This window comes from Muntiacus reevesi, chromosome 11, assembly GCF_963930625.1.
Source record: "Muntiacus reevesi chromosome 11, mMunRee1.1, whole genome shotgun sequence".
NCBI classification, from domain to species: Eukaryota; Metazoa; Chordata; class Mammalia; order Artiodactyla; family Cervidae; genus Muntiacus; species Muntiacus reevesi.
Window position 1 is genome coordinate 19,390,106 of NC_089259.1, and position 17,796 is coordinate 19,407,901.

A 17,796-nucleotide genomic window follows, 5' to 3' on the forward strand; every position below is an offset into this window, starting at 1 on the left:
TCTGGTGCCCGAGAGCCGCAGCTACTGAGTCCGCGCGTTGTGACTACCGAGGTCCACGTGCCCCACAGCCCACGCTCCACAACGTGAGACGCCCGCACACCGCAGCTAGAGAGTAGCCCCTGCTTGCTATAACTAGAGAAAAGCCCGTGCAGCAATGAAGACACAGTGTGGCCAAAAGTAAATAAAAAGTTATACTTTTTTAAAAAGGCATAAAAAGAAAGTAAGAGGAATGGCTCTTTTCTGACCACATCACCACCCACTCCAGGCTGACGCAACTCTACACTGAGAGTGCCCCCTGGTCGGTCCATGGTTTCTCCAGTGAGAGAAGAGGCCCAAGGTGGACATCTGGCTCATCCAGCGCATTGAGTGTTTCAGGACACATCCTGACAGACCCACCCAGGTCTTGCCTCATGGATCAGAGAGATGGAGAAAGGGGGTAAAGCCTACAGCATTCAGCACCTACACCTTAAAAGAGCATACTGCAGTGGCACCTGAGCAAATCCCCAGCCAGGAGCAATGGCCATGGGCAGAGCCAAGCCAGTGGCCCCATCTGGCCAGAGGGCTCAGCTGGCACTTCTGGGATTTGGGTCTCTGGTGAAAGGGCCACCATACTCCCAACTCACCCAGGCAGGAAAGCAAGTTCACAGCCCACCCCAACCGCCAAGCATAATCTCATGTCCCACTCATGTGGGAAGCCTGGCCAGAGAACCCAGATTGCCAAGAAGCCTGTCCTACGGCCCTGCTTGGGCAAAGAGCTAAGTCAAACGCCCTGCCCAACTACTGAGCACAGTCCCTGACACCACATAACCAGGAAGCCTGATCAGGGACTGTGGATGACCTTGGAGCTCAACCCATGGTACCGTCAAGCCGAAGCCCAGCCTGTGGCCCCACCTGACACAGAGCCCAGCCAATAGCACCACCCAGTCGGGAAACGCACCCTGAGTCCCCATCTGACCAGGAATGGTTGCAGAGCGCAGCCCACAACTGCCCAATCATGGTATCCAGTCAGTAGTACCATCCTGCCAGGGAACACAGCCTGCAACCTCACTCAGCCAGAGGTGATCACAGAACTAACAGCTCAACCCGACCATGAAACATAGCCAGAAGCTCCTCCTGAAGAGGAAGCCCATCCAGTGGCTCCACTTGAATGCACAGTCCAGCCAGCAGTCCCACCCAACCAAAGAGCCCAGCCAGCAGTACCCCCTGCAGCCTCAGAGCATATGCAATAGCCTTTTTCAAACGGAGACCCTGATAGAAGGCCTCACCCATCCATAGCTGCTAGGAGCTGACTGGTAAAGGTCTTTTTCCTGCCACAGCAAATCTGTAAAGTCTGGGAGAGCGGACTGCTTACTTTAAATACATACATGTTAATGCAAGGAATCAAGGAGCATGAAGGATTTAAAAAACATGATACAAGCCAAAGAAACAAGTAAAACCCCAGTAACTAACTCCAGTATGCTTGCCTGGAGAAGCTCATGGACAGAGAAGCCTGACAGGCTATAGTCCATGGGGTCGCAAAGAGTCGGACATGAATGAGCAACTAGCACTCACTCAACTACATAGCTAAATGGAGATCTATGAACTGTCTAACAAAGAATTCTGAGTAATACTCTTAAAGAAGTTCAGTAAACTACAAGAATGCACAGACAGACAAAATTGGGAAGACAGTACACAAATAAGTAAGTTCAAGAAAGAAACAAACTATCAAAAAACCAAAACAAAACAGAAATCCTAAAGCTTAATAATACAATGACTGCCCTGAAGATTAAGAGAGCTTCAACAGCAGAATTGATCAAGCAAAGGAAAAAACAGAAAACCTCAGTGAATTACATTTGAAATTATCTAGTAAGAGGAGCTAAAAGAATAAAGAGTGAAGAAAACCTACGGAGGTTGGCTTTCTTCAAAGCCAGCAATATATACACTAAGGGAAGGAACAATATATACACTATGGGAATCCCAGAAAGAGAAGAGAGAGGGACAGAAAGTCTATTTAAAGAAATATTGGCTGAAAACTTCCCAAAATTGTAGAAAAATGGGCATCCAGATTTACGAGGGCCATGACCCCAAATAGGTTGAACTTGAGAAGGGCTACCCTGAAAGACATTATAGTCTAAAGACAAAGAATTTGGAAAGCAGCAAGAGAGGAGGACTTCCATGGTGGCTTAGATGGTAAAGAATTCGCCTGTAATGCAGGAGATCCAGGTTCAGTCTCTGGGTTAGGAAGATCCCCTGGAGAAGGAAGTGGCAACCCATTTGAGTATTCTTGCCTGGAGAATACCCACGGACAGAGGAGCCTGGTGGGCTGCAGTCCACGGGGCTGCAAAGAGTTGGACACGACTGAGCAACTAAGCATGCACACAAGACAGAAGAAACCAGTTACATACAAGGAACCGCCGTAAGACAACCAGTGATTTCTCAACAGAACCTCTGAAAATGGCTGTTATCAAAGCGATAAGAAATAGCAAGAGTTTGGAATTCCCTGGTGGTTCAGTGGTTATGATGCCACACTCTCACTGCTGAGGGTGCAGGTTAGATCCCTGGTCAGGGAACTAAGATCCTGGAAGCCGTGCGACACAGCCAAAAAGAAAAAGAAAAAAAGAAATAGCAAGTGTTGGTAAGGATGTGGATAAAAGGGATCCCTCGTACACTGTTGGTAGGAATGTAAATTGGTATAGCCACTATGGAAAACGGTATCATGTTTCCTCAAAAAAGTAAAATAGAAGTCCCATATAATCCAGCAATTCCATATCTGGGTATGTATCCAAAGAAAATGAAATCATTGTGTCACAGAGATATCTGCACCCTCATGTTCATGGTAGCATTATTTATAACAGTCATGGAGAAAAGTTAAGTGTCAACATATACAATGGAATATTATTTGGCCATGAAAAGAAGAAAATCCTGCCATTTGCAACATTATAGAAAAACCCTGAGTGCAATATGATAAGTGAATTAAGTCAGAGAAAGAGAGATACTATATGATCTCACATATACTATATATAATCTAAAATCTAAGTATAATCTAAAAAAAAGCTAAACTCATAGAATCAGAGTACACAATGGTGGTGGCCAGGGTGGGGAGAATGGCTGAAGGTGGCAAAGGGTACAGATATAAAGTATACTATCTTATTTGCAATATACACATACATAAAACCATCATATTATACACCTGAAATTTACATTGTACATGTCAATTACACCTCAACAAAGCTGGCTGGGAGAGTGGCAAGAAAGCAAGATATGAGGAGTGGGCTAGAGGAGAAGGATGGAGAGAGGAACTGACCACATACTTGCAGAGGCCATTTCAGATTCTTTCAAGCACTCTGTATATTCTGGGCTGGGTGCTATGTGACATACACTCTCCATCTACAACTAAGTGACAAGAAGAGGAGAAAGAGGAGAAAGATAAACTAGAAACAGATTCTGGCAGTAACTTTTTCAAAGCATTAATATTGCCAATATTAAGTAATAATATCTGGGGAGACAAAAGACACAGTCAACGATAATGTTTGTCTGACTTTTTGAGAAGCTGAGGATGGAATGTCAGATTATTGGCTTACATTTTGCAAATCTTATGTTTATACAGCGTCACATTATGAAAACCCTCAAACCTTCTTAGAGTATGGCCAACCACATACAAAGGACCATGGACTCCACTAACAAAGGGGAAGGGGGCACCTTGTCATTCGGATGACACTTGCCAAGGACTCCTGCACTATGCCCTTGAGTCCACAGACACCAACCATTTCCTTATGATTGAAAATCAGATGAAAGGACATTACGGTAGCTGTTTTTACGGGGGAAATGAAACAAATGTACAGTGTGTGGAGTGAGTCCCCAGTATTCATTCATTCGTCCAACATTTACTACACACCTATGTGTACCAAGCACTGTTATGCTAGTTGAGTGAGGTGACAAATATTTAGAATGAATAACACAGCTTCTGTTTTCTAGGAGCGCACAGTCTAAAAAGGAAGGTTCAGATGGAAACACAGAAGATGTTATGGAAGAAGAGTTTATTCATTTGCTTTGGATATTGAAATGTAATATGAGTGGGTTTATTGAGGGGAAGGCAGCTAGCGTCCCAAAGTAGGTTCTGTAGAATGCTAACCTGGTAAACTTGGGGACGGGAGATCATGTGAGTCATTCCATGGTTAAACACTACATATTGACAGCGCTCCTGTAGAGCCATGAACACCATGAGCATTAACAGATGAGCAACTCTAAGAAGTCTACTGTTAAAAACAAAAGCACAAGCCTGTTCAATTTGCATTTCCCATGTTATTACTCATGGAACCCTTTATATAGAATAGCACCTATAAACAACCTTGGGAACAAATTTTGGGGAAACAGGTTGAATGGCCCTCAATGGCATTAGACAGTTGCCAACACTGCAGGAGAGAATAAGCCCAAAGCCAGGAGGATCCTCTAGGCTGAGTTCATTAGTTGCATAACATATCCAGAGCCACTTAACAGAAGCAAGCAAATTGGGATCTGCAATACAAGATCAAGCAAGAAGAAAAACATAACCCAGAGATGACGCCTGAATCCTTGTTTTGATGACAAATGCTGTTCTTCTGAAATGTTAACTCTTACCAGAGATTAAATGTACAGGAGACGAGGATGCCGAGGCATGCCAGGCTATGGGTCTAAGCCCGTGTCTGTGCAAACATGTAAATGTCACTTCTTGTGCCACTCCTGTAATAGGATGGAGAAAAAAGCTCCTCAGTTGCAGTTTCAAGAAACTGAAATAGCCACGTCCATCTACTGAAAAACTCACTCATACCAACCAGTTGGCACCATTTCTCACAGTCTGCTAGGGCACCTGGACTGTAACACAAACGTATTCAACTATATTCTAGCCGACAGAGAACCTCTGCTCATTTCATTAAATATTTGGATGCCACTCTAGATAGTAATGAAGGCACAGATTAGTAAAACCTTCTCATGACCATTAACTATTCCTTATACACAACAGTTCTAATTTGGGTCCCACATTTCAGTTTGCTCAGTGAGTTAGCCAGACAGGCTAGTTATTGATCATAGATTTTCTAAAAAATGCTACGGAAAAAGACCAACTGCTAAAACCAATCAGATTCTGCACTGGTGTTAGGATGAGTGATGCCAAGTGAATGTTTGCATTGATTTTTCTCTCCCTCTGGCCTTTGTCTGGTCCCCTTCACTGGCACTGAAAAAGACCTGTTCCTTACAGCAAACGCATAGCCAACTCACAATTCCCTAATTTACAAGACGGATGAAGTGCCACATATCCTGTACTCTGCTGGTCGTACTCTCTCACAACATTCATTCACCATCCCCTCATATTGTATATGAGAAGTCAAAAACAATTTAGTCTAAGATAAAACAGAGAAACCCCCTCAGAATACAGCATGTCCATCACGACGTTTAAGACTTCCGACACGTGCTCCCTTTCCAGGGCATGCTAGAATTGACTAGAACACACTTTTGCAAGGTGGTGGCATCCGTGTGGAAGGGTGGGGTGGGAATGGGCACGGTATCTGCTGTCAGAACACCTGCATCTGCCCAACAGGACCTCTGGTCAAGCATGTGGCCTCAGAGGACTTCTAGTTTCTTCTCATTCTCAAGATTCTTACTTTCATTCTTTGTATCATCAAGTACCAAGCAAACTGTTTAAACATGATGGATGGCTAAATTATAAAAACCTGTCCATTCCTCTAATGTTACCACTCAAATTCCTGTTTGCTAAGCTTATAATGCCTTTGAAATTGTTGGCATACGACTATTATAGTTCTCACCTCTTGTTTTCTTTGCAGATTCTAGCCCATGAGGCAAGGTAATTGCATAACTGATGTGCTCAGTATACAGAATGCAGTCACATGGCATGAGATATTTTTAATACATTGCCTTTTAAAGCCCATAGTACAAACCTCTGTCTGTCATTTAAAAGTGGCTCTTAAAATACAGCCCAAGAAGGCATTCAAAGGAAGTCATCTCAGAAGCTTGCTGAATGTGCAGATTCCTGGGCTCTGGAATTTGCATTTTAACACATATTCTGGCAATTCTTATACACCGAAATTTTAGAAATACTAAAGATTTCAATAGTAACTAGAAATTGGGTTTGAAAATTAACTTGAAAAAATGGGGATACAGCCCTGGATATTGAGTGGGTTTATTTATTAGATGGGGCTCAGACAGTAATGTATCTGCCTGCAATGTAGGAGACCCAGGTTCATTCCCTGGGTTGGGGAGATCCCCTGGAGAGGGGAATGACAACCCACTCCAATATTCTTGCCTGGAGAATTCTATGGACAGAGAATCCTGGCAGGCTACAGTCCATGGGACCGCAGTTGAGTTGGACACGACTGAGCAACTAGCACTTTATTAGATACTTAACCAAATTTGAGGCTTTGAAAGTTGCATAAAATATTGCACCTTAAAATTTCCCAAATCTCTTATAGTCTTGCATGCTGCTTACTGTGGAAATAACTAAGCCTGTTCTTTAAAAATGTACTCACATAAAAATGCACTCACAAAATGCAAATAATCCCATTTCTGTTTCCTCTGCTTAGGCCAAGATGGCTTTTATGTTTCTGAAGCGATCCACAAAGCCAAGATCGAGGTTTCAGAGGAAGGAACTAAGGCATCTGCAGCCACAGGTATGTGCCTAAGAGGACTGAGTGTCAGCAACACTCAGGAATGCTGCTGGCCTGTATCTCCCCCTTTGTTAGACTCATCCAGTTCAGCCTTCACACTTCTAAGTCTTCCCACTAAAACCCCATGTCCAGGTGTGATAAGAGCATTTAAAAAAAAAAGTTAACAGAATCAAGTTTTTGAAAATGATGAGAAAAAGAGCCATTTTGAAAAGGATCTGCACCATGACCCCATAAATAAGGAATAGTCATTCTGAAAATCACCTTCAGGAAGGAATTTATTCCATGAAATATTCTGAGAATAGGACACAGTGTTGGCCAAGTGCTATCTTTTCTCTTTAATTTTCCCATTTGCACCCCATCATTACACTAAAACAATGCTGTATCATTAGGATGCTTTTATTTCTTCAAAAATCAAGTGACTTTGTATCCAATTATAATAGTGACTTTCCTCAAATGAAAATACAATGGGATTCTACTGTTTATCTTTTCTGCAGCTCTGTTGTTACTGAAAAGGTCTCGGATTCCTATTTTTAAAGCGGATCGGCCGTTCATCTTTTTCCTGAGAGAACCGAACACAGGTATTACTATTTTTTGATAGGATTCATGTAAATATTTATCAGCACCTCGCCAGCAACAAGGGCTCATTTGCCCACCCCAACCTAAAACAAGCACTCCTTTTAGCTGGTTTCTGTAGTGCTCCCAAAGCGCCCCAGTTGCTATGTCACGTATCCTGAGAAAGGGGAATATTTCATAACTACTGTGGAGACTAACATCCTCTGTGGCTTTTCTGCCTTCTGTTACTCTCAGTTCATTTATGATTGATGTAGGTCTTTAAAAATTTAAGTTTCTACTTCTGGGGAGGACTTAAAAAAAATCATGAAAGTAAAATAAATGATATATCTTTTTTCCCCATTGTTGCTGAACTTTCTTGGCCTTGTAGGATGAAAGAGTTCATTCAGGCCACGAGTGTCCAAGTCATCCCCTGGTACTCTCAGCACCCCCAGTATCCTAGGGAATGCACCTGCGTTTCTAGCTTTTCTGTTGATCTTTCTCAAGCTTGTTGAAATTACACAGAAATCAAATATTTGCCCTAGGCCTTGGCCTACCATACAATCTCATCTTAATCCAAAGATGGTATGGTACAGGCAGAGCCTTTAGCACCTCAGATAGACAAGTAGAAGTCCTTGAAGTCTCGACAACAGTGAACAAAGTATTCAAATGATTCCTCTTAATGTTGCCCCACCCTCTCTGGCAATTACTTATCAGCCTGGGGAAAAAAGAGAGATTCTCAGTAAAGAGTTGTTGGCAAGTCTAAACAATGTGTTAAAAATAAATAGGGTGGACCAGGACTAACAAAATCAAGCAAAAGTGGATCTACTTTAACTAAACATCAGGCATTATTTTTATTTATGGAGAGAAAAAAAGTCAAGTTAGAATAATGAAAATTATGCATAGGTTTTACACAAATCGTTAAGGAAATACTGTCAACATCATTTTATCTGAGAATCATTTGCATACTGCTGTAACTTGTGCTAGAAAGCAAAGACACTTGTGACAAAAAGGATGAAGATAATCATTCACTAGGGAATTATCTATTAAGGGATTATGGGGGGAGAGAAAGTCCATCAACAGAATATATCCTCGCAGTATTTAGGGGAGAGAAAAGTCCATCGACAGAATACATCCTCATAGTATTTCACCATGATCATCCCAACCTCAGACTGATTAGGTGAAAATGTCACTTATCACTTGGAACAGGTAACAGAGTCCTCTCTTAGAAAGGATACAGGTCAAAAACAGTTAAGATGAAGAACGACAGGTTCTACTCCCTCAAGAAACAAGAGATTGGACTAAACCTGAACAGAAGGGTCACTGTCAAAAGCTCATAGCCAATAAAGGTTGACGACAGTTAAGAGAGAACAGTTTCTCTTCTGGAATTCAACTGCATAAAATGATGTAAAATCTTTGAACTAACTAGTAAAGGACACATCACTGTTTCTGTGATAAAAGAGTTTTCAGAATTGCCTTAGTAAACAGAATGAAAATATAATCCAACACCAGTTCCATGATCCGCAATAGTCCCTATGAATTTCTCTGCCTCTCCCCCTGGGAGGTACCTGCTCACATCACACAAGGCAGAGTGGCTACTCTCCTAGTGACGAGGTAATTGAAAGGACAGAAATGAGCCTCAGCCTTCAGTACACCAAACTGACGAAGCTTACTGATAAGGGCAAAACATGACTCAATCGGTTGACAAATGGGACACATGTAAGAACATTACCGAAAATAATCTTAACCTCAAGATTAAACTGTTGGAGAACATCACTTGTCCAGCCTACAGTCAGCCATCCAGTGATCTAAAGGACCTAAAAGACATGATATTTCCCTCAATGTACTCCCCCTTCCCCTTCGCTGTAGTAGTTCAGTAATTTAACTAACATCCCCAGTTTCTTAATCTGTAAAAACAAAAAAATAAAAAAGCCCTGCAAGAAATGGAATATTAAGCTTGAATTTTGATGGGTTTCAAAGCTTGTGACTAGATTTTGGGGTAAGAGTGTAGCGTGTGGTGGCAGAGAAATTAAGGACAAGAGGAGACAGAACAAATGCTTTTTCCCAACTCCCTCTAGGGTTCATACCCTGAAATATACTAAAGATCAAGGGTCTAAAGGATCACCTCATGATCAACCTGTGAAATGCAAGTAAGAACATTCTGATAAGGAAAAGTGGCCAAATATTGGAAAAGACTGAGTTGCTTTACTAAATATTCTTGTTAAATATTAACTTTTATCTGAATGACTTGTAATCTCTTCTGTTAATCTCAGAATCTAAACATATAAAATTTAAAAGCAGACAATATATTCTGGATTTTGTGTATCTCATGTTGAATTTAGCCATGTTACTGCAGCTAGCTATTAATACCTTAACAATTCCATTTACTAAGTGATATCCTGCTTAGAGGTATTTTTTTAGAGGTTAAAAAAAATGTTTAAAGAACTGCATATGAAAATACTATGTAACTACATTCTGTTTTTTTCTTGACAGCATTTGTCTTCAGTATTGGGAGAGTTTTGAACCCCCTACACTGAATTAACAGAGCTCAAGCATGTTCTCCACTTTTATCTATGCTTTTCTTCAAAAATTACAATTTCCTATACCCCTGAAATTTTAAAAATGTTCTGCTGAAGTGTACAAAGATAAGGGTATGTGTTTTTCAAATATTATGAACCTAAAAATACTTCCATTTTACCATAATTTTACAAGTTTATTTTGCCCTCTCTTAACCTAAATGTATTTTAGCCTTCTTTTCTACTCATCATCCCCGAAGCACTACAGGGCACAGCAGTGACCTATGAATGGCGAGCGAGTCAGGCCACAGGCTCACAGTCCTCAATAAGGACACGTGAGGCCACGGTGGGCTGAGGGTGGACAGTGAATAGCGTTGACTTTTCTTTATCCTGGACAACTCAGGAAGAATGCAGAATGGACAAAGTCATTTAAAATGTGTTTCCTTTCCATTTAGCTTCTAAAGGAAATGGACAGTTTAAGTGTAACAGCAGAGCAGAACAAAGAGATCCCCTGGAGCCCCCAGGCTGTTGTGGGACTTCTGCAAGGGTGGCATCAAGCTGCTAAATGCTACACATTTCAGAGTATGTGGTGTCCCCCAAAGTTACAATTCCCTGACAGCTTCACCTTAGTGCCAGCCACAGTCCTGGTGAGAAAAGGAAGAGAGGGGTTGAAGGAAAGGAAGTAAGGAAACCAATTGAGTTCAAAGGTGTCTGCTTTTGAAACAGCTTTAAAAGAGTCTGCCTATCCGCAGATATGTTTCCATTGTCTAGGCAGAAACGGGGTATGTCAGAGTGGCCAACAAAATCTAAGAACAGAGTAAAAAGACAATGCAGATTATGTAACATGTCATTACAGTTAGGTTTAACAAATGTGAACTTCAAGTGGTGTATTTTTCCAATGCTAAAAAGCAATGCCTTTAAAATTCCATTATCTTAAGATGGTTTTAAATGATTACTTTAAATGTGATTATTTCCTAAACCACACAGGAGTAAAATAGAGCATTTATTGATGGAATAACAAAAGTGCTTTTCTTAAATATTCTTCAAAATACATTTGTACAACTTACAATAATATATCCAAAATAACTGTATATACAAAACATTGCCTAGTTTTAATGTATGTGCTTTTTTTCCCCAAAAATTACAAAGTAACTTCTTTTTTATTTTTTTTGGCAAAGTTCAACCTTAACAGAGGTGACAATTTTGAAGGTTGGTTTAAGAAAATAGAACCTGAGGGAAATTGACACGCAAGAGTCAATGACAAGCAAGAGATTTGGAGGAATATTTTTAGTTTGTTAAATAAAAATGTTTTTTTAGAGTGATACTTTTCACATTACAAAAATAAACCAAAATGAAGAAAAGGTCACTGTAAAATGATGGAAAAAGGATCTGTAGACTTGCTCTTAGTATTTCAAAAAGCCAACAATGCATGTCAAAAAATGAATGCAAGATCACAACAGTCTTGTATTTACTTTGTATTTGGAGAAGGTAGTGAAATAAGTGGCCACATTCTCTTTTAATTGCTATTAATATGGTTGATCTGATTGGCTCTTCGATGAATTTCATCCAAGAAGTTCTCCAGTTGTTCTATTAGCATTCTTTTTTTAAACCTGTATGAAGAAATAAGTATAATAGCACTCTCAATTTCTTTTTAACAAATAGTTACATATCAGTATAATTTTTTTTTAAAGAGAAAAACTGCCTTGAGAAGATTTTTCAAAGTGAAATGAAAATGAAAAATCAACAACTTTATGATATATAAAATCTCTTAGCAAATTATTTTATCAGTACAGTATTATAGTGTGTTTCTAAAACAAACAATCCAGGCCTAGGTACAATGGATAAGAGGTTATTTCTTCCACAATAAAAAAGAAAACCGGGGGGTGGAAAACCTAATAAATACAAGGGTTATAAACATTCCAGGAATCTGGGTTCCCAAAGCAATGACTCCAGTAGGTTCTTATGCTCTATGAAAGTTCACTGTTGAAAGGAATATTAATAAATACAAATATCCCCCATAAAATGGAAGAAATGAAATTTGGGCAGTCACATTTAAACTGTGATGTTCTACTATTACAATTTGAAAACCAGCAACAAGTTAAGGACAATCAGACATCAGCACTATAGGATATAGCAAACAGTTAAAAGTTCAAGTGAAAATTTTTAAATTTTTTCAGTAATAAATATAGTAGACTAAAATTGCTTTTGTACAGAAGTATGTACAGGAGTATGCAGATGCTTTTTAGACTCTCCAAAAACACGGCCCAATTGACACCTACTTCCTCTCTACTTGTAAACTAGTAATAACTAACCACCATAATATTATACAACTCTCTAAAAGGTAACAGAAATAGAATTCGGGCACCAGGAATACAGCTAAATCTATGATGAAGTTTGAGCTGATAGAATGTTATATAAAGAGCAGAACAGGTTAAATATTCAAAATCAGTAATATGAAAAGTTATGGCCTTATCTTGAAACTTCAAAGTAGTCCATGTTCTAGCCACTCATAGAGGGGAAAAAAAAGGATTAATGGCTTTACTTAAAAAAATAAAAATCTTTACATGAAGCATGGAAGAAATTGGTTGGGTGCATAATTAAAGGGTCGGTATCTTGGAAGGTCAGATGAGATAATACTTATAATTTCTTATAATACTAGGATTCTAAAAAGTCTTAAAGGAGAAATTTAAAAAATGCTTTTTTACTCACTAAACTCATACAACTATGCTTTCCAGTTAATTGCACTTTGTGGTCACCGTTTATAATCTTGATCCACATTCCTTGTACTAAAGTACATAATCTTGGGCTACTGAAGCAATCAGAATAAGGCTCATTTGTCCAGCTCTCATCCCTTAATTACATGTTTTCCCACGTACAAGTGAACTCCTGCATTCAAATATTGCCTTTCACAGTTACTTTTAATCACTAGTATTAACTGTAGTTCAAATATACAGAGAAAAATGAAAGACTGTAATATACAAAGACATCAAAAAGTCACAGAGTAGGATAAATGAGAATTATGCCAGTACCTGTAATGTGTAGAGAGAAAGGGTTCATGATTTCGAAAGAATTTGTGTGTGGCAATTTTTTAAGTTACCTTAACTTTAAATAAACCAAAAACAAGAGAGAATTACTTATTTACACATTGGTGTGTCATATAGATGCATAACAACACAAGTATAAAGTAGATACTGTTAAAATACCAACTGTAGAAACTGGGGACTCATTTCATCATACGATAATGTACAACAGATTACTTACCTTGATGCTTCTTTAATGACATTTTGTAAAAATATTAGTCTTGTTTGTAAACTGCCTTGCACATGCTTCAGTAAAGTGAAGATTCTTTCATATTCTTAAAATAAGAGAAACAAAAAGAAAAGTGGTGTTACTTTACACACTTATTCAATATTTTTCTATTAGTTTACTACACATCAAGATATACTAAAACAAAACCAAAAATAGTTTACCTAAAAATTTCACCATTCATTAGAGATTTTATAATACATGTATTTCATCAGACATCAACAAAGATAAAATAACTTGTCAGACACTGCCTTTTCTTGGTAAAAGTTCTCATTAGGGAACTCATGTATGTGTCAAACATACAGCTTAGAAGAACAAGTAAACAGCTTTTTGGTAGTGCCACTGAAAAATAAGAAGTGGCCTTTACAAAAATCCAACCTTATAACAAACTCTAAATTACAGCTAACATAGGGGGTGAATAAAAGAAAAATAAACAAGAGTGCCGTCTCAACTTCAAGTTTTCATAAAACTTACAGTTCTCTATTTCAAGTTTTCACATAAAAACTTAATAGTCCTCTGTCAAGGACTATAAGCTCCTAAAATGACCAGTACTGAGTCTTACCCACTTCTGGACCACCCATGGGCACCATCATAGCAGGTGATCTGTCCAAATCTTCTGAATGAATATCAATAAGTATATTTAAACTTTATCTCACAAAGTTCTTCTCTACTCATATAACAGGCAGCTTCATAATTTTAGTTTTTTGGCCTAAACGCCTCCCTGTCACTATTATAGTTTAAAAATCTTAAAAGTTAAGATGGTGGGTAGGTACTGTGCCAAGAACTTTACAGATATGAAGTCATTTAATATTCACTACATCTTTGGGGATTTTTTCTGTTGCCTTAAAATTCCAGTTGCTGGTTGGCAGAATGTCCAAGACTGTCAGTTCCTGTCACGGAGGAACCATGAGTAACTTTTATCTGTGTGTTCCTCTCTTCCACTCTTATCCCTCCTTACTTACCACACCTGACACAGTACTTTGGATATAGCAGATACTCGGTAAGTGTTGACTGAATAAAGAATGGGATCTTATATAGCTGATATGTTGTTCTCAAGACTGATCTAAAATCGGATCTATGCTTTAGTTAATTTGACTTTTTTCTTAGAGCACATACAAAAATCGAATCTGCTGTCTGTCTCTAATTATACATACTTCTTCCTGGCTTTCGGATCTCTTTCATTATTTGTGCTTTTAGTTCAGTGTTGACCTCTTCATGGCTTCTGCAATGCATCAATTTCTTTCCTTTGTTGAGTGAAGATGCTGGTGTATTCTCTTCAGGACATTGTTCTTTATCTCTGGGCTCCTCGTGATTTTCTAAAAATCCACCAACAGTGAGATCATTAGTTCCTAAGTGGTCGTGACCGAGAGCCTCTGTATGATTGGTTGGTCGTTCCAGTAAGTTGGCTGGAGAAGATCCTGAAAATTCAGCTTCCATAGCATTTGGTGTAATATCTGATGAAAGTTGGTCTGCAACATGATTTTCAACCACATCATCCATTGTTGAATCATTAGTGGCTTCAGAAACTAAAAATAAGGAAAAAAGAAAGAAAGATGAGAGCCAATTTCAAAGCACACAGTAAAGAAAATGTCAAAGAAACAAGATTGTAGCAAATCACAACTGATCTCCTTGACTCTTAGAAATTAACAATGTGATATGGTTCTTAAGCTTTACCATATATATGGTGTATTTCAATACTGTGAAACATTCACAGTATTTACAAAATCTGTACAATTTTTGCCTGGGGCGGGGGAATTAAAGTTTAAAAAAACTTTTAGTTTTCTGCTTTTTTCTAACCTCTGCCTTATACAGTTACTATTTAGAGGCAAAAGTGAACACAGGAAGTTTAAGCTAATCAGTATTCTGCAGCAACATGGCCCCAAACCTCCAGAGTGCCTTTCCTTATAACCATCCACATGGTCTTCACTACTTGAGCAATGAAGAGTAGCTGGTGCCCACTTCAGCTCACTAGACTAGACTTAAAAGGCTTGCAAGCTTGCCACTTAATATCAGATTACTGTATTTGCTCCCCACAGAAAGCAGCTGAATTCTCAGTTTCCTGATTGCTCACCAAACCACCAGAACCCAGCTGAATTCATCACCTTACTATTCAAAATTTAAACTCCACCCCCCCACAAAAATTCTCTGGACTTCTGACTCCCTTCCTCCATCCTAAATCTTACTCCATGATTTGCAAACTTCAATGATTTTCTCGATAGCAACTCCTGTTTGAATTGAAATCCAACTCTTCTGCAAAGAAAGCCCTCTCTCTCAAACTCTCTCCATGGACTTAAAATAAGGAGGTGGAGTCACAAGTCCCTTTTTTTTCTAATGGCACTTCAAGAGCATTTTTCCACGCACTCTTGTGAAAACTCTTGCTCTTTTCATCTATAAGATCCTTCTGTACCTCTCTTTTTTCTATGTCCCCCCCCCCCCAGAAAAATACACCCACACCAGATTCTTTGTCCTGTAATTTACCACAATCTGGATTTTGCTAATTATATCCCTGTAGATACAGAGGCTTGATCATATTGATGTTCATTATTCTGAGTGGCATATACTTCAAATGTAGTACTGTGTAATCCCATCAGGAGGGATCATATTTGGTTTCTCTCCAGTTAAGATGCTCTTAGCCATGAATGAGCACCACCTTTAATTAATTACTCCATTAAACATTCCCTTCACCAATTCTCATTCTTCCCCAATAATATTCCACACAACTTAGTGACTGAACAACAAAAATGACTCCACATAGTAATGTCAGCCTGGTCTTTACGAAATGCTAATCAGATCAGATCAGATCACTACTTCTTTCAATGGATTTTCACTGTCCTTAGAATAAAGTCTAGAATCTTTTACAATGGCTTCCAAGACTCTCTGTGATCTAGACTCTGCAGGTCTATCTTCTGGCTCTCACCTTACCTCATTCCCAGCAGCCCTTGCTATACCAGAATGCTTCAGTTCCCTAACGCCCTGCTCCTCACAATATGCCTCTGTGTGTACTCTTCCTGTAAGAGGACTATTACTGTAACATACGCAAATGCACAGCTTCAGTTTACTAATTTCCATTCATCCGTCAAGTGTTGGCTTAAACAGAACCTTCTCAGTAAAGTGCCTTGACCTCACAGACTAAGTTAAATCCTCTTGCCAAATACTTCCACAAGTATACTTGAATTCCCTTTTTGTAATATTCATCACACTTCTAAGGAAATGTGTGATGACTTTCTTTCCTCCTCATTATAAATGAAGGCAGAGATCACTATTGTCTGTTTACAGCTACATCTCAATGCCTAGCCCTGTCTAAATTAAGCATATCATTTAATAATTAGTTGCTGAATTAAACAAATTGAAAGCCATCTTTCTAAGGGTATTAATAATGCCCCTTTAAAAACTGTCATTTCTAAATGCTAAAGATTTGCAAATGATATTTCAAATCATGATAGCTATTAAGCATAATGAATGAATATATGAAATGTTCATTAAAAAGACATAAAAAATGATTACATGCTAATTTGTAATAAACAAATATCTTCTCTAGACACTCTTGGAACTTTATCCACTTTTTCTATATCAGAAAACTCTCTCCCATGAAGAACCAAACTAAAAGCAGCAAATAATGTTTAAAAGTAACCTTACTTTTATGAAGAGGAAGGGGTTTAATGAGATCTGGCTGTGCTTGGGTCATAGGTACCGGTGGTCCTTTCCCTCCAATGTGATTGTTCACAACTGGGTTCTGCTGTCGGCCTCTCAGCAGCGGAGACATGCAGCGTCGTCTCTTAGGGATGCCTTGCATATTTGGTTCTCCAGGTCGTTTATGTTTATTTTGAGGTCCAGCCACAAATTCATCTGCCTCATCTATCATCATACCCTGTAACAAAGAAGAATTTTCCCGACTTTACGTAAGGTTTTCAGTTGTATGACAAACTCCAATTCCCATTAAACTACATTTTAATGATGTTGACATAGTATTCTACCAAGAAAATGGTTTCAGCTTACTTTAGTTAAATTAAGAACTGTTAAATCTACTGTGCCTCCCACAAAAAAAAATTATATAATGGAACACTTCAAATTTACCTTTTTATCCAGCTTAAAGGGGTTGCCAAATGTGTGCAACCTCCGAGGCTGATCAGGATCAAGTTCTCTTAATGGAGAAGGTACTTGCTTGAGGTATTCCTGGTAATTCCCCATTTGTGCTATAGGAACACTGTGCACTTGATCTTTTCAAACAGAACAAAGCAATAATAAAAGTTAACTTCGCTAAAAATACATTCCATTTAGTTAACAAATAATATGTTCTTATGTATGAATGCTACCTGGTCTATTCTAGGCAACTTTTCCTTACCATATATTCTAAATTAGTTTGTTGCTATTATAAATATTGTGACATAAAATCTTGAGTGTTTTAATAAAATTTTAAATAATCAATTTTATCTTCTAAACAAAGCAAAAATATTGCAGTTAGTTTCAGTATTCTAAACAGTATGTGTAACCCTTCTACGAAAATGACTCTTCTATTCTACTCCAAAGCAGAATTTAGTTAAAGCATAATTTACAGAAAAGAGTTATCACAGAGATGATCCTTTTCATATAAAACTATAGTTGAAATGTTTACATCAGAGTTAGCCAAGGGTTAAGTTCTCATCTGACATAATTTGTAGGTGCCAAAGGAAATATTAGAATATGACATATATTGGCCATTCCGAGTTAAACTATCACATACTAGTAGATCACAAGAAAATGATTTTGTGTGTGCCTGTGTATGTGAATGTATGAAGAAAGCCATAAGGAAA

The 17,796-nt window shown here is 38.6% G+C and overlaps 2 protein-coding genes across 4 annotated transcripts in view; one reads left to right on the forward strand and one right to left on the reverse strand.

Annotated features, from left to right (window-relative positions):
- The window catches only part of SERPINE3 (serpin family E member 3), a 29,870-nt gene extending 20,056 nt beyond the window's left edge, over positions 1 to 9,814 (forward strand). Inside the window, exons 6-8 of the mRNA XM_065902439.1 lie at positions 6,552 to 6,638; positions 7,130 to 7,213; positions 9,678 to 9,814. Of these exons, the coding sequence (XP_065758511.1) occupies positions 6,552 to 6,638; positions 7,130 to 7,213; positions 9,678 to 9,721 (215 nt within the window). The 3' untranslated portion in view covers positions 9,722 to 9,814. The remainder of the gene's footprint in view (positions 1 to 6,551; positions 6,639 to 7,129; positions 7,214 to 9,677) is intronic.
- A 747-nt stretch (positions 9,815 to 10,561) lies between these two features.
- Positions 10,562 to 17,796, reverse strand: part of INTS6 (integrator complex subunit 6) — a 78,991-nt gene continuing 71,756 nt past the window's right edge. For all 3 annotated transcript variants that reach the window (XM_065902436.1, XM_065902437.1, XM_065902438.1), the window contains 5 exons: positions 17,081 to 17,223; positions 16,643 to 16,874; positions 14,161 to 14,532; positions 12,962 to 13,055; positions 10,562 to 11,310 (listed from right to left, as the gene is read on the reverse strand). In XM_065902436.1, the coding sequence (XP_065758508.1) occupies positions 11,217 to 11,310; positions 12,962 to 13,055; positions 14,161 to 14,532; positions 16,643 to 16,874; positions 17,081 to 17,223 (935 nt within the window). In that variant the 3' untranslated portion in view covers positions 10,562 to 11,216. The remainder of the gene's footprint in view (positions 11,311 to 12,961; positions 13,056 to 14,160; positions 14,533 to 16,642; positions 16,875 to 17,080; positions 17,224 to 17,796) is intronic.